Source organism: Moschus berezovskii, chromosome 23 (assembly GCF_049115385.1).
Source record: "Moschus berezovskii isolate FMDL1 chromosome 23, NW_MosBer_1.0, whole genome shotgun sequence".
Classification (NCBI taxonomy): domain Eukaryota; kingdom Metazoa; phylum Chordata; class Mammalia; order Artiodactyla; family Moschidae; genus Moschus; species Moschus berezovskii.
Genome location: NC_142482.1, coordinates 28833846 through 28860344, shown reverse-complemented (window position 1 = coordinate 28860344; position 26499 = coordinate 28833846). Strand labels below are relative to the sequence as shown.

The following is a 26499-nucleotide window of genomic DNA, read 5'->3' as shown; positions in this document are numbered from 1 at the left end:
GAGTTTTAATTCATATGGTCCCACTACTCTCTTTGATTACTAAATGTGAGCTGTGCTACTATACAAGCCAACAAATACTAGCTATTATGGTCAGGTCCCCTATACTACCGAGCACGGTGGCTTCAGAAGTACAGACTAAAAGACACAGTGCCTATTTCAATTTAACCCCATACTTCTAGGTTTCACTTGTGCATTCAATACAGAGCATTTCTTCCCTACGGTATCAATATTTCACATTCTAAGTCACAAACTTCTGTACCATAACTTACAATTCCTCTACAGAAGGCCTCTCTAGAAGTCATTTCAACCAACCCTGCGGTGACCAGGAAGAGTGGACTGCAGTCAGCTCAGACAGATGGGAGCCCTTTTATGTTTATACAAAGAAGACCAATCTCCCCGCACCCATCCTAAACGTCCCCTCTCCTCCTGGTCAGGAAGTCCTACTTGAGACCTAACTTGAGCACGAAAGCCCTCATTCATTTTCTGAAGGGTCATCATGTCTTTTAGCAAGGAACTAGGATGTAAATCTGAGCCCTCCTGGCGGGGCGGGGACCAGCTCCTCAGCACACCCACTACCTCCATGACAGTACCTGCATGCTCGGGGCTGCCAGGTGGCTCCGAGTAGCGACTGAGAAGCATCGTGAGGATGGTGCGGGTGGTGGGCATAGGTTCTGTCCCCGGGGCTATGCCCGAGTGTCTAAACAAGGTGTCTCTCAGCTCGTGGGTGATGAGCTGGTCTCCCAGCGTGTGGTGGTTGCACAAAAGCAGGTTGAGCAGGAGGAGGCCATTTCTCACCGCGGAGGCGCACCTGGGAGGAGGGGGCGTCCCGGGAAGAAATTGAAGGAGAATGAATGTGACGGAAGCAGGGAGGCAGCACAGAGGGAGGAGGCCGCAGCTGGGGACAGAGGGGTTCCAGGGGTCCCCCCGAGGCCAGACACCTGGCCTCTTGACCTCAGGTCACTCCTCCCAACCCCAGGAAAGAAGGACAGGGGTCTCTGATCTCTGGAACCTCCCTTCCCTCAACCACTTGGCTTCTCTTCTAGAGCCACCCTGAGAGAGCCAGGGCATTTCATCCAGAGACAACAGTGGGAAGGGAGCTTCAGCGGAGCATAAGAGCCCAGTGCAGGGGAGCGGCAGGGCATGGGGCTTAACAGGAGTCTGGCATTCAGGAGGGGAGGTTCTGACCCCTCTGTGTTCAGCATCAGGATCACAGCAGCAGGGACAGTGAGGAGCAGGCTCTCAGAGTCCGGGCGGGTGGCTGAGTCAATGCTGGCGAAGATCTCCCTGGTCATCTGGGCGTCAAACAAAGGATGGACGGAATCTTGGCCAGTGACAAATGTGGGGTTCTCCGAGGAGCTGGCAATGGCCAGCATCTTCAGCGCCTGCGTGGGGGGTGTGGAGACAGAGTCAGGAGTGGGCACGGCGTCCGTGCAGAAGAGGAGAGCGAGCCGGGCTGCATTCTAGACCTCAAACTCTGGGGCAGCTGAGCTGTTTGCAAATAGAAATGAAAGAGGCAGTGATGGGACATCAAAGGCTTAAAAAGAATAATAAAGGAAGAAAAGAAAAGAAAGCCAACCAGAAAACCCAAGGCTCCGGGGTAACGTGAGCCCACAGCTTCTCTCTGCCAGGACCGAGGCTCGACGAGTGCAGGGGTGGGAAGCCACCCGTCTGCAGCGTCCCATCCGGATGGAGCCCTTTCACAGCCTCAACATGTATTCAAGACTTTGCTTGAAGCCATCTTCCAACTCACTCGGCCGCTCCTCCCTTTGAAAAACCTCTCCCTCAAGTTCTGTAACTTCTTGTCCTCCCAGTCGTCCTACCTCTCTGCAGTTCCTCTAATGCCTGATCCCAACCACGGAAGCTCTGAGTCCCCCTTCTCCTCAAAGTCTGCACCCCACCCCACCCCACGCAACCTCGGCCTCTCCCCTGCTGCTGCTACCACCTGTATGCCAACACTCCCACCCCCGTCCCCGGGCCGCCAAAGCCAGTATCCAGCCTGCCTGGATGAGGCTACTTGGGTTGCCTCACAGGCAAAGTGAGGCTGGAATTACAGGGAAAAATACTTGGAATGTGCAAACGTGTTGGCTGGTTCTCAGAGAAACTGAAATTAGGATGAACACTAAACCATCGGAGTGGAGAAGGTCTTGGCTGATGAAAGCGCTGACTCGTCGGGATGGAGCAAAGAACATACCCCTCAGGACGATCCCCTAGTGAAGGCTGGACCCATCAGGCAAATGCCACCTCAGAATGAGGTTTTCTCCCTTTGGCTACATTACCCTCCCCACTCCAAGCTGAATTCTGGACACCTTAAGTTATAAACAAAATGATGCAATTCTGTTATAGGGCAAGAGTTTGAGTTTAGAAGCATTTGCTCATGCACTTTGAAAGGATCAGGAAATTCTTCGAGCAGACTGGCCTGGACAAGGAATGCTTGGCTGCTCTGGGGAGAAGCAGCAGCAGAATGGCCCCATAAAGGAAGAGCTTGTCGGCCTCCCTCAGGCAGAGACTGCCTCAAGAGCACCTGTGCTCCAGTCCACTGGACTGCTGGCATCCGTGCTCAGAGCTGCTCCGGACAGGGCCTGCCTGTCCCCTCAGGCAGCCTCGGGTTAAACTGAGCACACACTGCCCAGACCTCCCCAGCAGCCCAATCCTCTGTCTGCAGCACTCAGGAAGCTGACTCTTCCTCCCCGAATGAGGGCCTCTTCTCCCTACTCCGTGGGCCCAGGGTTGGCAAGGCTGCAATGCAATGCTGGCTTGGCTTTACCCACATCTGGTGAGGAGATATTTTCTGTGTTCTGGGACCACTCAGAAAAAAATGGCTAAAAATTACTCTGTCACATCTAAAAATTGTGTCTTTAATCAGACACGGTTGTTAATAAAAAGCCCTGGAAAAGTCAACATACCTAAAAATCCAACATTACTTTCTCTGTACATCTCTTCCTCTTTCAGAGTTCCACACTAGCGAATGACCACTCCATCCACCCCTGCTGCTCAACTTTAAACCTGGGAGTCATTCTCAGAAACACCTTTCTCCCTGCCTCCACAGAGGCGTTTTGTCTCCTGGACTGTCCAGCTGGACCTCCCCCATCCCAATGTCTCCTCCTTGTCTGAATTACCAGAGAACCTCCTCAAGACCAGCAGAGCCCACCCCTGACCTGCCCACCCTGGTCATCACTCTACCGCCAGGCCCGGTCCACTCACCGCCAGCCCCGCCTGCTGCACCAAGATGGAAGTCTTATATTCTTGCATGCAGACCAGCACAGCATAGATGCCGCCTTCCCTGGCGAAGAGTGGGCGCCACTCGTGCTTGGTCATTAGCAGGTAAAGAAGCCGCAGAGCCAGCACCACCACCATCTTCTCTCCCACCTGGTTGGTCAGCAGCTCCACCAGCGTCTTCACCAGCTTCTCCCTGAGAGAGAAGAGACGCTGGGGTTTCCCATCCCAAGAGTCTCACCTGACTGCCCGTCCAAGCCTGTCCATGAAGATCCAGTCCAACCCCCTCACCCCCTCCATCCTACCCTCCCCGCCTCAGGCTCCCTCCTGCTGCCCGCTCCTCTGCAGTCTGTCTGTCTCAGGCTCTTCTCCTCATCGAGTAGGCAATATAGCAAAAGGGTGATGAGCTCTGGTTCATCTTTTCAAATGAATCTATAAATTCACCGTAATGTAAAATCAAAATGCCCAAAAGGTATTTTTTTTTTTTAAAGGGCAGGGCTTCCCTGGTGGCTCAGTGGTAAAGAATCCACCTACCAACAGCAGGAAACACGGGTTTGATCCCTGATCTCCGAAGAGCCCACAGGTCATGGAGCAGCTAAGCCCGAGAGTCACAACTATTGAGCCCGTGTTCTAGAGCCTGGGAGCTGCAACTAGTGAAGCCCGTGCACCCCAAAACTTGTGCCCCACAAAGAGAAGCCACTGCAGTGAGAATCCCATGCACAACTAGAGAGCAGCACCTGCTGGCCACAGACAAAAGTCTGCACAGCAGCTAAGACCCAGCTCAGCCAAAATAAATAAATAAAATGCCCTTACCAAGAGAAAAATGTTTCAACTGGTCTACAAAAGATCTTAAAAAAAAAAAAAAGACAAGCCGACAAGTGCCTAAGAGTATGGTAGCCTGCAGGATACTCTTGCCCTCAGCCTTATGCTGACAAAGACCCTGTACTGAAATGTGCTTGTTTCTATTATGAATAAGCTATTTCATTATTGTTGCATATCAGATGATGCATCCTGACGTAAAATATAACTAAAATCAAGAGGAAAAAAAAGACAGATTTAGGCACAGAAAGAGAAAATAAAACAAGCAAGAATAGTCAAGGACTGGCTGGAAAGAAATAACTGTAGACTTGCCTACTACTTATCAAAATAAAAACTTAAAACAATTAAAACTCTGGAAATACAGGGTAGCCAAACAGAGGAACACATCAGAAGAGAGATAAGGGCAGCATCTCAGAAAGTGAGGACTGCAAGGACCATGCAGAACGTTAGGCAGAGACATGTGGCTATCCATCTGAAAAAGGAAGGTTGGAGCTCTGCTTCACTCCACTTGCAAAAATAGACTGCAAACAGATTTTAAAATATATGTGAAATGTAAAGTCACAGATATTTTTAGGAAGTATAGGAAATATTTTTATAGTCCCAGAATAGAACAGACCCTCTTTAAATCTAGGAACCATTAAAAAAAAAAAAATGTTGAAAAAGATAGCAGCATGAAAATCGAAAAGTTCAACATAAAAGATATTAGTCTTAACTTGGTGGCACTTAAGCTACAGAAAGGGTCAGGTGAAAATGCAGATCTGAAGGGAAAGAAGCAGTGCCTGCAGAATCCCTGGGTTACAGTGAGCGTCTGTCTCAAGAGGAAAAAAGCTGGACTAACATTTTTCTCCCCTGGGCAGAGATGGCGAAGTTGCTCTGGGAACTAGGAAGGAATGGAGGACAGAAAGACAAATCCTGAGAAATAATGCAAATAAAAGCACTGAGAAGGTTCTGTGTTTATTCCTGCCTTTTGTGTTGGACAACAGGGTTTGTTTTGGGGTTTCAAGGCCTGGAGGTGCAGGGATCCTGGGGCCCACAGAGCCATAACCCTGCCAAGTACTGACGGGGACCAGCGGCCACAACACCAATGGTCCCTCCCTGTGTAGAGCTGCTTTCTGTCTTCTCTCACGGGCCTTACGACAACTACAATGTGAACCAAACATATTGTAAATACATATCCCCCTCTCTGGAGCCCCGATTTATGGTAAACAAGTTAATATATCAAGGTGATGCACATGAATAAACAAAGAAATACGTAAGGATGTTTACCAAAATGTTAACAGTGACTATCTCTGCATAGAGGCTTTTCAGATGATCGTTATCCTCATAATTTTCATTTTCTTATAGGGATCATATTTATTACTTTATATTCAGAAAATAAAGTAAATATGATTATAGAAAAGACAATATTTGGAACAGAAATAATGAATGAATATCCAGAATGTCTGCAAATCAATAAAAAAAAGACAAAGACCCAGTAAGAAAATGGGCAAAGGATAAGAATATTTCTAGGAGAATACAAGAAGCGCATGCAAATATGCCTAATTTCTCAAGAAATTAAAGACAAAAAGATACCAATCACTTTAAAATTTTGTCAATCTGATAGATTTTTGAAAATGATAATAGCCAGTGCTGGCAGATGTGAGGAAAAATAGATCCCTCAGAACACTGTATGTGAGAGAACAGACTTGTAGCTGCCAAATGGGGGAGGAGGGTGGGAGAGGGATGGGCAGGGAGTTTGGGAGTAGCAGCTGCAAGCTGTTATATATAGGATGGATAAACTACAAAGTCCTACTGTATAGCACAGGGAACTATATTCAGTATCCTCTAATAAAAGATGGTGGAAAAGAATGTGAAAAAGAATATACAAATGAATCACTATGCTGTAGAGCAGAAATTCACATAACACTGTAAATCAACTATATGCTTCAACAAAACAAAATTTTACAGAATAAGGCTACGTTTGAATTTGGATATAATCATATTGCAGAGTCCAAGGCAGCAGTGAGAACAAGGCAGCACCACGCGGACAGACATACTGCACGCAAACACGCTGCGTGCAGGCAGAGAGCTGCAGATACAGAGTGTGATCACATATACTAACACCCAAATGCAGAAAGCACCCTAACAAATATAAGCCTCTAGAAGGGCTGAAGGATACGTGCCAGGATGTGTGACGACAGCAGTAAAATGGGACTTTGACTTTCCATCTTCTAGATCTTTTAAAATAAGAATGCAATGGGGTACTGTTTGTAACTAAGATGTATTTTTTAAAAAATTCAGGGGACTTCCCTGGTGGTCCAGTGGCTAAGAATTTGCCTTGCAATGCAGGGGACACGGGTTTGATCCCTGGTCGGAGAACTAAGATCCCACATGCCAAGGGGCTTTAAGCCTGCAAACCACAGCTACTCAGCCTGTGCTCCAAAACTAGAGTCCATGAAAGACCTGCATGATGCAACGAAGACCCTGTGTGACACAACTAAGATCTGATGCAGCCAAATTAATGCATTAATTATTTTTTAATTTAATAGGAAGAAAGTAGAGAGGGAGAAAAAAACATACTCAAAAGCCAAAAGGACCTCGATTTGAATCCTGATTCTATTATACTGGGCGAGTTACTTAAATTCTCGAAGCCTCAGTCCCCTGACCCACACAGTGGATAAGAATAGCATCAGGTTTTCCTCTGGAGATGGGAGGATTTAAAGAGAGAATGCTTATAGAACTTTAAGCACAAGGGCCTGGCACAGAACATGTGCTCCAAGTATATTAACCGTCACATAGTCCCACCTTCCTGATCAGTTACACCTCAAGTTGACCCTTCTTTCCCCCAGCCTTTCTAACTCTTGATCTCCTAGCTCTTTCCCTCCTCCCTACCACTATCTTCCCCCAACTGACAGCTTAAGCCCCACTTCCCTCCCCAGGGTTCTAACCTCAGGAACCTGTCGGGACGGACCAGAGGGTGGTCTTGCTCCGTGACCTCCTCCACGGCCTGGGAGAGAGCACGGAGTGCTGAGAGCTGCAGACTGGTGTCCGAGCTGGAGATCTGCACAGTGGCCACGACTGCTGCCACGTACTGGTCCAGGGAGCTGCGCGGCCCAGGGCCCCGCAAGGCTCTAATCATTTCTGAAAGTCGTGAGGGAGAGGCGGTGACTTAAAAAAAAACAAACTGTGGCATCTTCACCTCGGAACTCTCTGACAGTCAAGCCCGATTATCCTACTGACGTTTGAACACCCTGTTCACTACTGAAGCTTGCATCCAGAATGCTGCCAACTCTGTGTGAGGGATTGTCAGGCAATGAAGATGACGGTATTCTAGAAAACAGACTCTCCTTTTCCAGGGACACTGAAGAAAGGCAGCAGTGAGTGACTGTACATCATCAAGGTGCAAGGAAGGAAAATGGATGCACGCTTCCAAGGCACTTTCTCACACAGAAGTAATCTTGCTCCACAGTGTGCCTTCCCCCCGACGACCCACTTCTCTGGGGGCCACCCAGGACTTGCTCCCACCTCTCTGCCCTCCCCTCCCAGCTCCTGACTCACCACTGGCTGCCTCCTTCATCCCGGCGGGGAGAGCCATCCCCTCAGTCACCAGAAGCTGGTTAAACAGCTGCGAATCGCTCTGTGCCATGGGCGGCTCAGTTTTTCCCTTGACTGGCTCTGCCTCTGCCTTGAGGGGCTCGGCCTTCGCTTTGGGGGACTCAGTCTCCTCCTCTGAGAAGTTGGGCTCTGACTTAGACTCTTCTCCAGGATCCGGGGTACTGGAGTGACAGTGACTTTGTGAAGACGACGAGCCACTCAGAGTGTCGGGCTGCAGCCCGTACTTGGTGTAGATCTGGGAGTTGAGCAGGTCGTTGAGGGTGCTGCCCTCAAACCGATTCCTGAGAACCTGCAGCAGACCCTCTGCCGTGGCCACAGGCACAGAGATTTCGCCCAGGGCCTTCTCACCCAGGCTCTGCCGACAGAAAGGCATGTACTTCAGGAAGGAGCAGACACCAAGGGCCTGGGGACAGTAACAGGAGGTGGGCCACCTCCCACTGGTGCCTTGCACACTTCCTGCCTCCTAGACCCTCCCAGCCTCTGCCTTATCCCCAGGGAAGGATTCCTTGGTTCTCTAACCTCTAAGCTCTCTAGCCTCACTCCACCCTCCCCTAGGCAGTCCCGCAGGGTGAACTACCTTAGAGAATCCCAACTCTGACCCCGCCCCAAACCCTCCCAGGCATTTCTTGTGTAATACCTCATCCGGGTTCTCCCACAGACTCTGCAAAAGTGGCTGCTGCTCACATATGTCCAACTTCTTGATGAAGAAGAGCAGCTCCCACCACTCAGTCTGGGTCAGGTAGCCCAGTTTCTCGTTCTTCTGAGGGTCGGGCTGGAGGTATGGCAAAGAGTAGAGCCCGTCCACCGGCTTCCAGTCCCAGGAGGGGAGTGCTGGGGAGACAGGCACCGGGGCCTCAGCCTCCACCGGGGGACTGAATGGATTTCTGAACGTCTGGGACAGTTCCTGGTCCTGAGAGGGCTGTATTCCGCCTGCTCCTCCTCTGTTCAGACACAGCGTCCTTGTCCCCTCCCGGGCTCACCTGTGCCCAACACAGCAGCCCCCGCCCCCTTCTCTGCAGCCGCTGAAGCCGTGTCCTCAGCAGTCTCCTCAGGACCCAGGATCTCCAGCGTGTGCCAGTGCACCCAGTAGGTACGGCCCGTCGACTGCCAGAAGACCTGGCGTGGAGGAAAGGAGACAGAAGATGAGAGAGGGCTCAGCCCTGAGAACCCTGTGCTGGGCAAGCTGGAGAGGACAGACAGATCCAGACGTGGGGCATGGAGCACTCAGGGGCACACCGGGCTAGGCCTGGGGAACCTCTAGCACACAAGGCTCCCTTCCCCGACCAAGGCATGCCCCATTTCCCCTCTCTTCCTAAACCAGAAGGCCTCTGCTCCCACACTCCCTCCGAGCCCACCCCACTGCTGGGGGTGGGGATATCTGGATATATCAGTTCTGCCTCCTGGTTAAGGGAGTTTCTCCTTGACCTCACAGCCTACCCACTCCTGCCAGATTTTCCCAGCCCTCCAACAGCCCCCTCTCCATCACTGATCCTCTTGAAAGCATTCCAGTTCTCTGGGGGTTTTCTCCCTGGGTGGCCTGCCGGAGCCCCCAGCATAAACCATGAAGCCCCAGCTATGCCCCATGCAGACAGACCCCCAGAGGCGGCCCTGCTCACCTGCACAGGGGGCACGCCATTGTTGCTCTGCCGGAACTCGCCCTCGTCGCCTGCGCTGATCTCCTCGTAGTCATCCAGCATCCGCACTCGCATCCCTGGCTGCAGGGTCTGCTGCACGTACTCACCGTAGCCACTAAGGCTGGAGAATTCAGCACGCTGGCGGAAGGCCCGCCCTTGCCTCCTGGGGGTCGCAACGATGGTGGGGAGTAAAAGGCTGGGGCCTGAAATGCTGGGCTGAAAGATGGACCGGGTCGGCCGGGGTGGCAACGTGCCCTGCTGGCTGAGGTTCCGGGCCCAGCCCATGCTCCGCACCAGCTCCGAGATAAGGTTGCCCACAGCCATACTGAACTCCAGCTCCCGCTGCCCCCGGCTCTTCTCCCGGCCCAAATCCTCCCTCGAGGTTGGGGAGCCTCGGTCTCCGGCCCCCTGCTCTGGACTGTTATTCAGCTGATCCAGCAGGGAAGTGACACACAGGTAGCGTTTCACCAGGGAGAAGAGCAGTTTTCCTGGGATCTGGAGGACACAGTCCATGGTGTAACTTCCTCTTCTCCCAGCTCTCACCCCTCTCCTTTCCCTCCACATGAGCCTCTTCAGAAAAAGATAAAAGGCCTCATCCCCACACCTGCAGTTCCCAAACTGTGACCTACATAAGAAATACCCAAGGAATGTCTTAAAACACAGACTCCTGGGTTCTCTTATCTCAGAGACTCTGAGTGGGGAGGATAACATGAACCTTCATTTTAGTAGGTTCCCCAGGTGGCCCTGGCGCTGGTGCAGTCCTGAACCACATTTTCAGAAATCATGCCCTGGCCCTTGTACACAGCCTTTCCCCCACAGCTCCAAGGGTACCTGAGGCAGGTGAATGCCCTCAAAGGCCATGCAGTGCTCCTCGGAAGACGTGGTCTCTGCGAACAGTTCCAGCAAAGTATAGCGGCTGTCAAAATCCATGTGCTGCTCGATGCCATCTTGTTGGCTCAGTGACAGAAGGACGTGAGCCCGACTCCCTGTAATGCACACCGGATCCGGATCGTCTCCTCAATCCCCACTACGCCTCTCCCCATTGCCTGTCCCCAAACTGTCTATCCTAGACCCCAGAGGCTTTCAAACTTGTGACTGACACTCCCAGGAACAGATACACTTCACACAGTCAGCTGACATGAGCGCACACTATGTGAAACGGAAACATGAGCGTCACGCTACAAAACTTACACTCCTACGTGCTCCGAGTTGACGTTTAACGTGAAAAAAAACACGTTGGTTATAACCCATGAAAGTGATTTCACAACCAACTAACAAATCTCCAACCAGAACACACAAACTTATTCCAATTTCTTCTCTGCCACTGCCCTGAGAATAGACAGCTAAACCAGGTGCTATTGTTCGATCCTGTTTCAGCACCTGTGACGGCTTATTCATCTACTTTTTCCCCTCTGCAATGAAACTGATGTCTACCAAATACTAGGTGCTCTTACAGAGCTGGGAAACCCCTCCTCTTCCTGTTCTTACTCCTGTGGCCCCATCCTCTCCAGGGGCTCCCTTCTTCCCATGGCTGTCTCTCACCAGCATCGTGGGCTGCCAGGGCCTGCAGCATCTTGCCGGCACTCCGACGGATCTGAGGCTCAGGGTTGCACAGCATGTGCATGAGTAGGTCCAGGGCACCCGTCTCCCTGAAGACCCCGGTGAGGGGCCCGATGCTGGCATAGGCACTGAGCACGTGGATGGTGTGAAGCACAGCAGCCGTGAGGCTCGAGGTCCCACCTTCTGCCAGCTGCCGGGCAGCCCTGCGCACCAGTGCCCGCACGTCTGCCTCCATCTCTCCCATGGCCACGTCATCCAGACTGCCTGGGTCTCGGGGAAAGCTTGCTGAACCCCCAGCTGTCTCGTGCTGGGGTCCCTTAGACAACGCCCGCTCCCCTAACAGCATGGGGCAGCTGGCGTAGACCTCGGGGGCTGACAGCCACATGAGGATGTGCTCTGCCTTGCCCTCCTCCACACCCGCTCTGCCCACTTCCCCACACTTCAGGACACTCCATCGGATCAAGTATTCAGGATGCCCATCCTGTCCAGGCCGCTGTCGAAGGAGCTCTTCGGGATATGCCTGCAGCCGGGGCCCCAAGGGCACCATGAGGTCCCCAGTGCGCCGTTCTCCCACCATCCTGACTTCCTGGGACACACAAGAAGAGAGACAGAGGCATTGTGGGAAAGAGAAAAACCTACGTGAAGGGGGTGGAACTTTGAGGTGTAGACAGGGTGGGGGGTGATTGGTAGGCTGCATGGAATTTGGAGGCCAAAGAGAAAAGGCCAAGGATAGGGTGGAATAAATAACCTAAACACACTTTGGGATTTGTAAGAGAAGGAGAACGGAGTGAAAAACAGCGATAGAAGGAAATGAAAAGGTTCCCGGAATGGAAGAAATTACAAGACTAGAAAGCAAGATAAGAAAAAGAGCTGATGGTTAATCAGGACAATTTGGGCAGAACAGGAGGGTGGCTGAGGGGTACAGATCAGGACTCAGAAGGATGACATGGGTGAGCAGGTAGGACAGCAGCCTGTGATAGTGGGGCCAGAACAAGTCAGGAAAGTCAGGACGGGGAAGGGGCAGGACAGGGAGCAAAAATGACAGGTTAAAGCGGGAATGTGGGTATAAAGGGTTGGGTCATGGCAGATATTAAGAAGAGAGACTAAAGGAGGCAGATGACTGGATGAGAAAAAGGTATGAGAACATTGGGAAAGGGAAAGGGGAGTAGGGATCCAAATAAAATTATGGGAGGAAAAAAACCAAGTCGCACCCTGCCCTTATGCTGCATGTATGGGAAGGGTCTAAGTTACATAGATCTAGATGGAGGTAATAATCACGGAGCTGAAGGGTAGGCAATGCGGTCAGGAGACAGTAGAGGTATTAAGAGAGGCAATACAGTACAGACTCAGATAAATGGGACTGTGAATTCTGGCTCCTTCACTTATATGCATACTTTTGGACAAGTCATTTACTCTCTAACCTCAGTTTTCTCCTCTGCAAGATAATAATATTTAAACCCAGCTTACAAAATTGTCATAAAAACTTACTATGATCACATATATAAAGCATTCAGAAGAGCCTCTAGCATACAGTCAGAGTGCTCCGTAAACAGAATCTAATACTATTATTCTTAGCGAGGGAGAAGGTAGGAGCAGTCCCCAGGTAAGTAGAACGCTAATGTGTCAGAATAAGATTATAAGTACGTGCGAAGTGACGGCTATGTTAGTGATCAGGGAAAGATATGAAGCAGTGTAGGGGCAACAGGGAATGGTGAGGACAAGAACGGATAGCAAACCCAAATGAAGAAATGGTGATGACAGCAGGGGTCATGTTGTGGGACAGGGACAGAGGATGAGAGCAGAAGAAACCTGAAGAGGAGGGGAAAGACGGGATGTGGCTCTCGAAGCGGGTAGGGGTCCAGATAGCATGCGGCGGGGTGGGGAGGAGCGCAAGACAGGGAGGTGACCAAGTGATGTGCGATGGACAACTGATGAGCCGGATGAAGTAACACAATCGGAAAGGCCTAAATAGGGGAGAGGAAGGGCTGCAGAACAGGAGCAGTAAACTGAGATGCGGAGGCGAGGTCTTGGTTGCGGGGATGAGGCAGCAGGTAGGCGAAAGTGGCAAGTCAGGCCCGAGCTTGCAAGCCAGCAGGGGTGGCGGGGGAGGCCCGCACCCGCCGCGAGAACGGGCCTGGGGGGCGGAGGAGGCGGGGGGCCGACCGGACCGAGCGACTCTCGGCAAGACCGGGCTCCTGCCGTCAGCGCCACGGAGGGTGGGCAAGGGGCCGGGGAAGGGACGGGGCAGGGGCGGGGAGGGCGCAGAACTCTCCGCTCACCTCCCACCTCCCGGCTCGGCCCTCGCTGGGGCCCGGCGCCGCTCCCGCAGTGCCGGCCCCGCCTCCTCCGGGCTCCCTTCCGGGTCACGCCGCCTGCGCGCGCGCGGCCGGGCGGCTACGGGTCCCACCGCGGCTCACAGCCGAGCGCGGCGGCGGCACCGTGCGCCGGCGGAGCATGCGTAGTACCCGCGCCTGGGGGCGCGCTGCCCGCGGAGGCTCGGGGTCGCTGTAGCGTGGCCCGTTTCCGCGCAGCCGTAGGCCACCCTTTCCGTTCCAGTATCGGCTTGGAAGCCCTCCCTGCCCTTTACTGGGTCTGCCTTCTTCGTCTCCCAGCGAAACACATACTCACATCCTAGGGCTGTCCTCTTAGTTTGCTCTAGGTCACGTGGCCGTGAGTTTCCCATACCCGCGGCTTTGGATTGGTTGCGTTCTTTTTCCTATTAATTAATTAATTAAAATTGCTTCTCTCTGTGTTGACCTAAGCACCTAGCACAGCTGGGGCTGAAGATAAAGGCTCTAACCATCACCCCCGATGTGTTCCTTAAGTCAAATCAGTAGACTTCAACAGCCCAAACACCCCTTTGCGTTTCATTAAACAAGACGCTTGTTTCTCAGAACGTTTGTGTTCATATCTCCCTCCCTCCAATATGGGAAAACAAAGGCAAAGACCCCACAGTCTGTGCACAAAAATGATACATTTATTGAAAGAGTATTTTTTTTCTTAATACAAAAGAAAGCTCTGTACATAGGACTGTGACCATGTCCACTATTCCTGGGTCAGCATCCCAGGGGAAGTAGAAACCACTAACATACACACCCCACATTCGCACACACACATTCACTCAGGCACACACGCGCACACACACACCCCAGAGCCACCAAGGAAGGGAAACACCAAGGGTCGCTGCACATAAAAATGCCACCTCATCCTTGACGCACGCATGTTCTCCCAAGGCCACGCTCACACAACACACATTATAAGCACTTTGCCTGATTCACTCACTGGGTCTGTCTTTTGTGGGAAAGAGAGGAGGAATTCATCAAGGTCTCCTCCTCAGTGTGAGGGAGAGGGAGTGAGTGAGTGATGGTGGAGTGAAAACAGCAGAGAAAAGGGGCTGGGCAGTTGCAGACCTGAGTCCCAAGCTCCCCCACTCTCTGACCCCTAATTTGCCATGCCCCAATCTATAAGCCACCCATAAGCCCCCTGCTATCTTCTGGAGAAAGCCAGAAAGATGGCTTCCATCTTGGCACCCCAAACTGGGGCAAGACAGCAAAGGGGGTTAGAGGTCCGGAGGTTCTCAAATATGTCGGCAAATCGTCCCCATGATAACTAGGCTGTGTGTATAAACTTCCCCCACCCCTTCACCTAATCACAGAAGCAGGCTTGTTCCTAACTCAAGGCAGACCTAAGGGGTTAATAAAACTCCACCCACCTCCCCACTGCCCTGTTCTGAAAAAGCTCCCTCTCTGATACAGGTGGTGAAGGTAGGCTCTGACACAGGGTAAAAGACCCTCCCTCTATGTTGGCCCACCCTCAAGATCTACCCCAAAGTGGGCAGAGGGGGTGGGGCACGGCCCCTGTACAAATTACATAAATACTGAGGTTACACTTAGAAAAATAAAGTCATTTTCTTCAAGGCTTTTTGTCTTAATTTTAAAAAGTTACAGTAGCTGCTCACTCCCTGGGAGAGTTGCCATTTCTGGCTCCCCTAACCCCACACTCAGCCCAAGAGCTGCTCCCATTTCTTCAGCCCCCCAATCCTGCCTCTCGCCCCCTCCCAGACCCCACCCTGCTCACTGCAACTTGGGCCCCAGGCAGCTGCAGGCCTGGGGGCGCACAAGGCTGCAATGCCCATGCATGTGGCACAAATGAAGTCAGTTGCCTCTGACACCCTCCCACCCCCCACCCACATTTGGTCTCCCTCTTCCCTCTCCCTAGCAACAGCTCTGAAGGGCAAAAAGAGGCCCAGAGCTGTGGGTCACCCTCCCCACCCCGTTGGGGCATGGCCTGAGGGCCCCTCCCCCGGTTTTCTCCTGGAAACAACCCAGGACCGGGCAGTCTCCCCCACCACACTGGCGAGCCCCAAGCTCATGGGGTGGCTCTGTCCCCAGAGGCCCAGCCAGTTCTGGGGAGCCTCAGGGCTCCCCAGGGAAGGGGAGCTTGGGCAGGGAGGGGGACGAGAAAAACGCCATAAAAAAAAGTTAAATATTTTAAAAATATATATTTATAGATTTGTTTTCACTTCGTCTCCTCAAATAAAAAGTTCAAAATCAACTTTAAGTAAAGCAGCTGGGAGGAGAGGGGGGAAGACAAGGGGAGAGGGAACACGGGTGGTTCCCTCCAAGCCAGCAGCCCCTGGAGTTCCGAAGGGAGCAGCAGGGCAGGGCAGGTCGCCCTGGGGATCTGCTGTGCTGGCGCACAGGCCCCGCTGCTCAGGAGCTGTAGGGGCCACGGGCACGGCTTGAGGGAAGAAGCCCCATCTCCCCAGCTGGCTCCCTGAGGGGCAGGGGGCGGGCTCTTTTGACCCAGCCTGTGGCAGACACAGTGCTGACATGGGGTCAGCAAGGAGACTGGGGCGAGGCGCTCCCTGGCTGCTTCCTCAGGGGGACACAGTGCCTAGTCCCACAGAGACCTGTGTGTGTGGTGGTGGTGGGGGGCACGGTCCCATCGGGTAAGCTAATACTCATGGCAAACATGGAGCCAAGCTGGCAAGGGGAGTCTGAGGAGGGAGGGCAGCCCCACCAGCGACAGAAATGGGAGGCGGAGCTGGGGGGGAGGGGGCGGGAGGCCGGGGTGGAGGGCAGGCTGGCCCATTTCTTTGGCTGGAGTGAGAGGGCTCAGTCCTGTGGCTGCCCACGCTCCTCCCCACCTCCCTCCTGCGGCCCGTCAACATGTGTGTAAAGAAAACGTGAAAAGGCAACAATAAATAAGTGGTGCCGTCCCTTGGGCCATCTGTCCAGGGCGGCAGGGCGGATCAGTCACTCTTGGTGCTGTGGGCGGCATCCAGGTTCACCACCTGTAATTCGGTGAGGTTGCTGCTGCTCCCGGCCTGCTGCCCTATCACAGCCATCTGGAGGGAAGGGGGTGTGTAAGGAGGAGGTGGGAGGCTGGAACTGACCGGCCAGCTCAGGCTGCCCCTTGCCTGCCTGCCCACCTGCCCACCACCCAGGCCTGACTAGGAAAACGGACAGGCCTCCCAGCTAAGGATCTTGGCTTGGATGACCCCATAATAAAATCCCTCAAGTCAAGATAAATAAGAGGCTGGCTGGCTAGAATGGAAGGTGCCCCCACCTACCTGGTGAAGCTGAACTGCAGAAACTGGGATCTGCACTGTCCCAGATGGTGCTGTGAGGAACACCTGGGGGACGCCACCTGCGTGAGATAACCACAGGAGAGACTCAAATCACTTGCTCAAGAGAAACTTCCAGATCTTGGAGGTGTGATGATAAGTGCACAAGTTGTCTGGGTCAGTCTCAGAGGTAAGTGTCCAAATGTGTCAAGTGTGCATGTGAGTGTGGGTGTTCGAGTGCGTGTGGAAGCATCTGTGTGTGTATACATACATGTATATGTGTGAGCATCTGGTCTGGGTATGTGTGAGTGTGTGCATGTGAATTGAGGGGAGGCATGTGAGTGTGTGTGTGTGAGAGGGAGGAAATGGTCCTCCTTTCTGCAGCCCTGCCCCTGACTCACCTTGCTCCTGGACCTGGCTGTGGGACACCTGCATGGTGGATGGCGCCTGGGAGAAGGCATTGAGCACAGTGAGGCTGCCATCAGCCAGGCCCGAGGTGGGCGCATACATCACCGCATGGGGGCTGGGGTACATCATGTGGCCGCCCACAGTTGTGGGCACAGATGACGTCATGATGGTGGCAGGCAACGTCACTGGCAAACACAGACAGACACGCGTCAGGGAGGTCGGCACTGGTGCTGACTGAGAGCCCCCATCCCACCCCCCAGGAACTCCAGGCCTCCAGAGCCCTCCTGCCATTTCCCAGGTCGAAACCTAGACAAAGCTCCTTCCTCTGTTCCCTGTCATTGACTGAGAAAAGCCTTATTTTTTTCTTGAATACAACCGCACCAACCTTTCAGTGTATCCTATCATATCGTTCTATTCGATTATCTATCTGCTTTGTTCCAAGACCCCAAGGCCCTGGGAAAAACAAAGACTGCAATGACTGACCCAAGCCAAGGAGACTCAGATACTGTTCTCTGAGAGAGAGCCTCCATCCCCTTTCTCATCTGTTCTTACTCCTCATCCCTCTTCAACATGTGGCTTACAGAACCAGCTTTTAAACAAGCACTTCTCCAATGTTAATGTGCGTACAGTCACCAGGGGATCTTGTTAAAAGTGCAGATTCTGATTCAGTAGGTTTGGGGTGAGGCTTGAGAGTCTGCATTTCTATCAAGCTCCCAGGCGATGCTGGTCCTCCTTCCACAGACCAAACTTTGTGTAACAGGGTTGTGATTAACAAGAACTTCAAAGTAATTTTATTTTGAAAGTGTATCATCATTTCTAAAATGACTAGAGACATGGAGGGGACTTATGATTACTCAAAAGCTAGGATACCCTCCCACAACGAGAAAACTGCTCTGTAAATCCTTCCTGGCAATTGAGCAAATGTGTGTCTGTGGGAAAGGAACTTCTTTCAGGGCCTCAGGCTTTTCACCTGAGTGAGAAGGAGAGTGGCCTCAATGGTCCCCAATTTCTTCCTGAAATCCGCAGCCCCACTGCAGGGCAGGATTCTAAACCAGCCATCCTCACCTGACTTTCTCATAAGGATTAGGGAAAGCGTTAACCCAAAAACCTCAGTCTCCACATTAAGAAATTTGCTGACCTTAGATACAGGATGGATAATCCTGGGCACCTGCTGCTAGGTTTCATGAATGAGGCAGGGCAGGGAGGTGACAGAGTTTCAAGCTATACCTGTCCCGCTGGAGGAGGTCTGCGTGAGGTCTGTGCTGCTGTCGCGAGAGGGAGACGCTTGCTGTGGGGCCTGGTGCACCTGAATGGCCTGCACTGGGACCTGCTGGGCCACTGCCCCACCTGTAAGACACAGAGACTTACTCGTGCTCTGTCCTACCCACCACCACCTTCACCAAGCTCCCTCAAACACCCCCAGGCCCAGGGGCTGACATTCTATCCCCAACTCCCATCACCATCCTTCCTGAGAGCCAAAGAGGCCCCTGAGGTCCAGAAGCTTATCTCCAGGGGTTCCATACTCTGTTCTTGCCCTTCCCTCTTTCCCCTGCCCCAGACCCTGCCTCTACCCTCTTTGGTTGACACAGGAGCAGGCACCCATCCATCAAGGACACGATCTGCCTTCTAGTCAAGGTAGGGAAGTGGCAGAATGTCTCCTGTCCCTGTGGCAGTGGGGGCACAGGGCTGGGCTTGCTAGGCAAGGCCCGAGTGTATGGTGGAAATTTACTGACAAGGACAGTTGAAGTCCCGGGGGGAGGGGCATGCCTACCAATGGGACATAAGAGGCTTCTCTCAGGCTCTGGTCCCTGTCCACCCTCCTGAGTAAGAAAAGACATTCTCCTTGCACCAGCCCTAAACCCACTCTAAGAATGCTCAGTTTTCCCCTTGTGACTCACCGGGCATGAGGGTGAAGCTGGTAGGCAGCTGCATGAGGCCTCCGGAGGAAACGGGGCCGCTGCCTGTACTCTTCAGCACAGTCCCGTTGGCACTGCTGACAGCGCTGGGGCTGACGCTAGCAGACACTGGTGCCAGGTAGTTGGTGATGGGAAAGGAGGGGCCGCTGCTGACTTGCATGGTGGTAGAGGTGCTGGGTGCTGTCTGGATGGTGGAGGTGGTACCCGGCAGGTTGGTGACGGTAAACGCCGGCTTCAGTGTATCCTACACCCAGAGTAAAGATGGAGTGGTGAGCCTCTCCCTGATTCTGCTTCTGAGATAGGTTTTTCAGTTTTTCAGGGAACTTAGGGTTTGAGAGCGATCTTGAGGGGTCTGGCAATGAAGCACCAAAGACTTTATTCATTCAGCAAAATGTCCTGGGAATAAACTAACCCTACGACTAAATGACTGGGGAGTCTAGAACACGGACTCTCCCCTCAGGGAAACTTTGTCCTTAGAAGAAGAAGGAGAAAGCCACGAGCTGAGAACCAAGCCCAGAGAACTGAAGGGGGCTCAGATCCTGGAGGTGGGTCAGCGCGGGACGTTGGCTAAGCGGTGGAGCTCGAAGCCCTGATTGGCGGAGGCGTTGCTAAGGCAAACAGTACCGCTCCCTCCGACTGGCCAGTTCGTGAAGGGCCACCCGGAAGGTGGAGCTCCCGAGAGCAGTAAGACGAGGAAGCCCCGCCCCTTCTCCTTACCGGGAAAAGGAAGGGGGAGGCGTAACCAGGGCCGGCATCCCGAACAGCCGAGTGAATACACTCCCTAACGTGCGCAGGCCCGGACATCCTGAAGAGGCAGGCGACTGGCTAGTAAGGTAGTCTCCAGCGTAGCCAATCAGCCGGCCTGCTGACAGTGCTGGCTTCCCAGGACCCTGGAACCTATAAGTGCTCCCTTCCTATTCCCGGGCGACCCAGTCAGCCAGGAGGGCAGGGCTAAGCTACGCCCCCGCCCCCAGCAGGGAGACAGCTGGCGGGAGGAATGCAAGAGCCCTGCCAGGCAGGCGGGCTGCAGGCGGGAGGCCGGCGTGGAGCCGGAGCCGGCCTTATATGGGCACGGAGGCCGCCCGCTTATCTAGGGGGCCGGCCTCCTGTCAGGATAGCAAGGATGGACACCTGTACCCTAAGATGCGGAGCACTAACGCGGCTCCCCTCCACATCAGTAGGCACCTATCCACCTGTCCAGGCTAAGGGAGAAAGACCCTTTCTTCCCCTCTCTGCTGGTCAGGTCCCTTCCCTTCCTGCCCCTCAGACAGAAGACCCAAACACACCTTGGTCTCCCCACTGCTGTCGGACTCCGACACCTGGTAGGTGAGGTCTGTCTCTTCAAAGCCGGTGGCACTCATTCTCTGGTCTGTGGTGGGGTCTGAGCGGGGTGGAGAGTCTGGCGAGTTGAGGCAGGTCTGAATCAGTGCCTTGCCAGTCTCACTGGTGATCATGGGCTGCAGTTTGCGAGTGGCAAAGGTATACACATGGCCTGTCTCACTGGCCACCAGCAACAGCACCTGTGTCCCTGTCAGCGTGGACAGCTCATAGGCCTGGGGATGGGGGGAGGAGATGGGTAGAACAGCAAAATGTTTAATCGCTACTTTCCTTGGCTAGTAGGAAAGAGGGAAGTACACAGTGATCTCAAGCTCCCACTCTCATAATGACCTTCCTCTCCAGTGACTCTAAGGGGGCCCTGCCTGAAGGATATCTGAAGGTTAGCTTAAGAGTAGAAAAACCCCATGCCCCTCCTTTGAGGAACAGCCCCACTGACCAGCAGATACCCCAAGCAAATAGTCACAGCTCCTGGTGACAGAGCATATAACCTCAGCAGACACAGAGTGGCCCAGGGAGCTGCTCCTCACTACAGCTTGGTGCCAGAGCGTCACGAAGAGATGGCTCCCACCACCTCCTCACCATCACAGGGACCAGGATGAAGTCGCTACTACACTGAGTGTTACATAGATGTCAGGGATAAGGAGCCACCTAAACTCTAAATGTCCCATATTTCTTTCCAGAAACTGCACAGGCACTAACCTGTTGCCATTTTGTCCTGCTCTATAAGACTCAGCTCCCCCTTTTCACTTTCTTTGTCTGGAGGCAACAGTGTCTGGAGTGATGGGAGATGGCAGCTAGATTAGCAACTACTACCCTGCCATTTACCGACTCGATGGACATGAGTTTGAGCAAGCTCCGGGAGTTGGTGATAGACAGGGAAGCCTGGTGTGCTGCAGTCCCTGGGGTCACAAAGAGTCAGACATTGACTCAGCGGCTGAATTGACCCTGCCATAAATCTAGGAAGGGGCCTTCAAGGATGGCCCCATAGGTGGTATCCTCACTCCCAATAAAGTTTCACAACCCACTGGAAGCAGCCTTGGTTTCTATATGGGATGGATATAAACACCAGCCAATGTTTCCAGAGTTCGAGCTTCTTGTTTCCCAGTTCCTCTGCTTCCATCCCTTCCCATATCTTCTATAGCCCAAAGATGACTCCTTTCCTCATTCTTTTCACTGGATAATCGGCTAGAAGAGGAGGCATTGCTAGGTACCTCTGCAAACCTTCTTCCCAAACTCCGTGCACCGATTTTTCCCTAGAGCTGGAAATCCCACTTATCCCAAGGGCAAATGGTTCTGAGGCCTGTCCTGCAGGGAGTGTGCCGGCTTCCAGTAGATGCACGAAGACCCATGGCCACTGCAGGACTTGGTTTCTGATGCTCAGGGTAGCATCCGTTTTCCTGCCCTGCTCCCTTAACTGGGGTTCTTGAGCCCCATTTGGTCATCAGCCCTGCCCGTCCTTCCAACCAACACCACTCTAGCGATGCCCACCTTCCTCCCACACATGTTCGCTCATTGTTGTTATACAGCTCCAGCCTCCTCGCCCCCATACCTTCTCATCTGTTCCCTGCTTTTCCGGCGCCTTCCCCGGAACACCAGAGAGCACTGGACCTACTGACCCCCCGGTCTCATTCACCACCTCCCCGGGAGCCCCGTAGCCTCCCATCACCACTTTTCACTCCTCCGCTCTGCAAGGGCCGGGTTCCTCTCTCGCGCCCGTCACTCCCACCTCGGCGCCTTTCCTCTCTTTTCCGGACATTCGCTGCATCTCCCCTCTCCCCATATTTCCCTGGCGGCCCCTCCCCTTTCACCCTCCCGGGGCAACAGTCAACCCCTCCCACACACCTCCTGCGGACTCGCAGCCTCTCACCTCCGCCTCGGCTCTGCCTTCCTTCCGGGCTCCCCTTACGCGTCCCCACCCTCCCGGGCTCCCGTTGGCCGGCCAGCCTCCCAGCCCGGTACCTTCTTCATGATGCCCGTCTTCCTCTTGCTGAAGGTCGTGTAGCGCCGCAGCTTGTTGTCGATGAACTCCATCTTGATCTTCACGCGGCCCCGAGTCTTCTTACCCGGCTTGGCCCCGCTCACCGCGCCGCTCACCGGCCCGTAGCCCCCCGTGGCCGCCGCCGCCGCCTCGGGCCCACCGACCACCACACCGAGCTCCATCTCGCTTAGGCTCCGCTTCAGGCCGCGCCGCTCGGCGCCCAGCTCCTCCTCTTCGCCCGACTCCGAGTCACCCTCGCTGCCGCTGTAGAGGGCCCCCGCGGTGGGCGCCGGGGTGGTTGTCGCTGCTGCTGCAGCCTCCCGCTCAAGGCGGCCCGGCCCGAGCCCCGCGCCGTTCCCGGGAACCCGGCCCCCGTTAGCCCCTCGAGTCCCGCCGCCTCCACCGCCCGGCCGCCCCGTCGGCGTCCGGTTCAGGCTGCCCCCCAGGGCTGAGCCCCGGCCCAGCGCCGCCGCGGCCCCAGCTTGGCTCGGTAACATGGCGCTCAATGCAGGAGGACGGACGGGCAGTCAGCGAGGAATCGGAGCCGCCGCCGCCGCCGCCATCGGCTTCCCGGCTCAACCCGGTGCTCCCGCTGTTGCTAATGCCGCTATCGCTGCCGCCGCTACCGCTGCGAACCCGGGGCCCCTGCACGCCCGGGCCGACCTGGGCCCTCACTTTCCTGCCCCTTTGGCCCGGGTTGCCCCAGGCCGCGCGGAGCGCCCCCTGTCCGTACGCTAGGGCGGCGCGCCGGGCGGCCGTCAGCGTCCCCCGTGGGGCAGGGGCTGCCGGCCGCGGCCGAGACGGCGGGTGGAGGGGGCCGGGACCACGCGCTGGCGGCGAGGGATCCCCCGACCCTTCCCCCCATATAAAGAGATACAATGTTTCCTTTTATGGCGAGGCCGCTCCTTATATGGTGAGCCCCTGCACCCCCGCCCCATTGGTCCGCGGTTCCGGCACCTCCGCTCCCCATTGGCCCACACGGGGCGCTTATTTGCATAGACATACCGAACTCGCTGCTGTCATCCCGCGTCAGACGGCGACTCCAAAAGGGGAGGAGCCGACGCCTCTTAAAGGAACAGGAGAGGAGGTACGACTCCGCCCCCTGGCCGGAGAATGGTGGAGAGAATTGGGAGGAACCTGCAAAGAGGAAGCCTGGAAGAGCACTCGAGCGCAGTCTTGCGGAGGAGAGGGAGCCGCACCGGGAACTCGGCGCTGCAAGGGCTGGAAGCCAACACTGGGATAGTCCCTCAGTGGATTGTGCGGATTGCAGTAAATTATATGCAGCCCAAATTCCCAGGGAGTACAGGGATTAGAGCACTTCCCCAAGACTTCCTGAGGGAGTCAGCGTTACTGGCCGAGCAGAGGGGGCTTGGGTCCTCGCTGTCCAGACTTGTCGCACCGCGCAGCCCCTCGGCTCCACCAATTCCCCTCCCCCCAACCACTTCCTTTCCCTTTCCCTCTCTTTTCAAGGCGACGACACTTTCCCACCAGGACGGCTCCCCTGTCCTCATTCATCATTCTCTATACTGGTTGCGGGGGGCGGGGATCTTTGGCAGACGTACATCTGGAAAAGACCCGGAGAGACAGTCGGCCTCCCGGTCGCCAATGGGGGCAGGGAGGAGAGATGAAGATCTGTGAAGACTTCCAGCTGCGGGCTGGACTGGGGGAGGGGGTGGTCCCAGGGATAAAGCCCACCCCCAGCCAGTGCAGAGGCCTGGGAAAAAAGTGTAGCGGAGCAGAAAGTTTAAGCAAGCAAGGGCACACACGCGCACCACACACACACACACACCCTTTTCTTAAAAACCAAGTCAAGTCCATAGAAGGGGGTGGGGGGAGTTAGACTGGAGTGCTGCAAAACCCAGGTTTACAGTCTGGGTCTGGTTCTTAGCCACAAGGCAGTTAAAGTAGCTTGAACTTCACTATTACAGAAATTATTAAAGTCTTATAGCTGCCTCTTCCTAGCCCTGTGCCTGGAAACAAGTGTTTGACCTCTCCAAACTCCACATGACTTCAGTGTTGGTACCCATCCCTCGAAGTTCTTAATAAAGATTAGATGAGATACAGATTAAAGTGCAGTGGTGGTCCAAGTGGTGATGTAATCACCTTATGTTTAAGGGGATGGGAGAGAGTGATGATTTTCACTTTAATTTACTGTAAAGACTAAATCAGTTGGTGGTGAATCAAGTGGTAGTGATATGTATATTTAGTATACTGCAGCCAGCATGTAAATTATTATTAATTTAGTGGGGCTCACAAAAAAAAAGAGTAAATATTATGGTGTAAAACTTCTCTTGCATTATTTTTAGTTTGAACAATATAAAGTTGCCATTTTATAGGTCAACGGTGGGATACTGTCGATTTCATACGGTTCAATGTGTGTGTACTAGATAACAATGTCAACTGCATATCTTACTGTGAATTAAAATCCAAGACTTTGAAAAATACTGAAATTAAGTATGTTCAAGATTTGTGAGATATTGTGTGTATATATACATACATACATGCACAAATATAACTAAAAACACAGCTTTTTCATCAAACCCCTAAATACAGGAATTAAGAGCCCTCCTCATCCCCCTTTCCTAATAGTTTTTTAAGGAGTTTTTTCCTCCTCTTTTCCTAATTTACTCCACACAACAGGTAGTTAAACATATGGAATGTGTTTCAAGAGGAAGAACAGGTCAAATAGATAAATAGGTTCCAGACGGGTTTCAGGGGCCATAAATGGTTGCTTGGGATTTGTCTGAGCCTCACCGTCTTACCGCAGCCATCGGGATTCATTCTCACCTGGCTTCTAAATACTTTTCTGTTTGAGACGCCTAGTTTAGACACATAAAGGGTGGATGGCCCACTCAGCAGAGAACCACAGCTGTCTGCCACGTCCACAGGGAAGGGAGGGGGTCTACAATGAGCACGCTTGGCTTCCCTTCACAGAGGTTTATGGGTCTCCCATTTCACCCAAGGCCCGTGTCAGTGCCACCACCAGTATTAGCGCCATAGCTCCTCTGCCTGCTTGCCATGGTTTCATCTTCACGACCCTCTGTAACCAGAGTTGGGGGGGCAAAGAGAAGGAGGAGGTAGACCTCCCCCCATGCCACATTACTCCAGGTTCAGGAAACAAAGCTGCTGATTGTTGGATAAAGTTAAAGTGAAAACTGGTTCAGGGACCTTCCCGGTGGTCCAGTGGCTAAGATGCCACGCTCCCAGTGCAGGGGGTCTGGGTTTGATCCCTAGTCAGGGAACTAGATACCACATGCTGCAAAGAAGATCGAATATCCTGCCTACTGCAACTGAGAACTGGTGCAGCCCAATTAAAAAAAAGGCAAACACAGTGATTAAAAAAAAACCTGGTGCATAGGTGTGCTTTATTTCGATTATAGAATATTTTCACATCAGGGTATTTTACATAAGAATCTGAATATAGAGTCTTTCTCAAAAAATTGGAATTTTTAGCACCCCTGGACCTATGTGACCACAAGAACACAAAAGGCTGGAGGGCAGCTGAACGATGGCCATACAAGAGGCATTTGCTCTCAGGTTCCACAGACTCCGCACAGCCCACTGAACTCAGATAAGTCCCCTTCCTGGCCTCCCTGGAATGTGAGTTAGGTGCCTCTCCGATAAGGCCTCGACTGCAGTAGCCCCCTGTCCATCCAGACCATGAAGGACCTCCAGAAGGGCATCAAAATTCCAGCCAGCTCTCCTCATTCTATACCATTCCCACCTGACCTTTCTTTCTCCTGATTTTTATCGCCCAAATAAAATCAGAACAAATTTAAGATTGCTTTTAAAAAATTGCTATCATCAAAAAAAAAAAAAGAAAGAAAAATTGCTAACACTCTGAAAATATTTTCATGGAACTTCCCTGGTGGCCCAGTAGCTAAGACTCCAAGCTCCCAACATAGGGGCCCCAGCTCCATCCCTGGTCAGGGAATTCGATTCTACATGCCACAACTGAGCAACCAAGACCCAGCGCAGCCAAATAAATAAGTTCAGGGAAAAAAATTGCTTTCAGACTTCCTTGGTAGTGCAGGAGAGAATCTGCCCGCCAATGCAGCGGACACAGGTTTGATCCCTGGTCTGGGAATATTCCACACATAGTGGAGCAAATAAGCCTATGCACTGCAACTACTGAGCCTGCGCTCTAAAGCCTGCAAGCCGCAATGACTGAAGCCGGTGTGCTCTACAGCCTGTGCTCTGCAACAAGAGAAGCCACCACAATGAGAAAGACTGCACACTGCAAGGAAGAGCAGCCCTCATTGATGGCAATTAAAGAAAGCCTGCACAAAGCGATGATGACCCTGCGCAGCCAATAAACAAAACTGTTTGCACTGGGGATTAACCTTTACACAGGGATTCTGAACTTCACATAGAAGAAAAGAGGTCTCAATGGTAGTGTTAGTGGGAATAAAAAGGTCATGAGTCAGTGTCCCCCGGAAAAGTCAGGACAGCCACGCTGCAAACACTCAT

At 53.2% G+C, this 26499-nt stretch overlaps 2 protein-coding genes across 5 annotated transcripts in view; both read right to left on the bottom strand.

Annotated features, from left to right (window-relative positions):
• CUL9 (cullin 9) overlaps positions 1-13216 on the bottom strand; it is a 35038-nt gene extending 21822 nt beyond the window's left edge. For all 3 annotated transcript variants that reach the window (XM_088831377.1, XM_055405953.2, XM_055405954.2), the window contains exons 1-11: positions 13100-13216; positions 10803-11406; positions 10092-10246; positions 9243-9755; positions 8607-8742; positions 8264-8457; positions 7570-7981; positions 6960-7152; positions 3202-3409; positions 1186-1382; positions 591-808 (exon numbers count right to left, since the gene is read on the bottom strand). In XM_088831377.1, coding sequence (XP_088687503.1) covers positions 591-808; positions 1186-1382; positions 3202-3409; positions 6960-7152; positions 7570-7981; positions 8264-8457; positions 8607-8742; positions 9243-9755; positions 10092-10246; positions 10803-11397 — 2821 coding nt within the window. In that variant the 5' untranslated portion in view covers positions 11398-11406; positions 13100-13216. The remainder of the gene's footprint in view (positions 1-590; positions 809-1185; positions 1383-3201; positions 3410-6959; positions 7153-7569; positions 7982-8263; positions 8458-8606; positions 8743-9242; positions 9756-10091; positions 10247-10802; positions 11407-13099) is intronic.
• A 2090-nt stretch (positions 13217-15306) lies between these two features.
• SRF (serum response factor) lies at positions 15307-22982 on the bottom strand. Of its 2 annotated transcripts, XM_088831378.1 has the most exons (8): positions 22813-22982; positions 22011-22464; positions 20000-20266; positions 18696-18957; positions 18025-18144; positions 16791-16982; positions 16396-16472; positions 15307-16170 (listed from the first exon to the last, which is right to left on the bottom strand). In XM_088831378.1, the coding sequence occupies exons 1-8, from the start codon at positions 22965-22967 to the stop codon at positions 16075-16077; spliced, it is 1623 nt and encodes a 540-aa protein (XP_088687504.1). In that variant the 5' UTR covers positions 22968-22982; the 3' UTR covers positions 15307-16074. The 2 variants fall into 2 exon arrangements, with proteins under 2 accessions (XP_088687504.1, XP_055261931.1); XM_055405956.2 differs by lacking the exon at positions 22813-22982 and having other exon boundaries at positions 22011-22787.
• Between the last annotated feature and the right edge of the window lie 3517 nt (positions 22983-26499).

Bases quoted from the DNA above. Each gene is read 5' to 3' on its own strand.
- SRF (XM_088831378.1), bottom strand. From the start codon at position 22,967: ATGGGGCGGGGGTGCAGGGGCTCACCATATAAGGAGCGGCCTCGCCAT. The intron at 18,145-18,695 runs GTGAGTCACAAG...TGTGTCTTACAG, and splicing joins CAGCTTCACCCTCATGCCCG to GTGGGGCAGTGGCCCAGCAG. The intron at 16,983-18,024 runs GTATAGCTTGAA...TGTGTTTGCCAG, and splicing joins GACCTCCTCCAGCGGGACAG to TGACGTTGCCTGCCACCATC.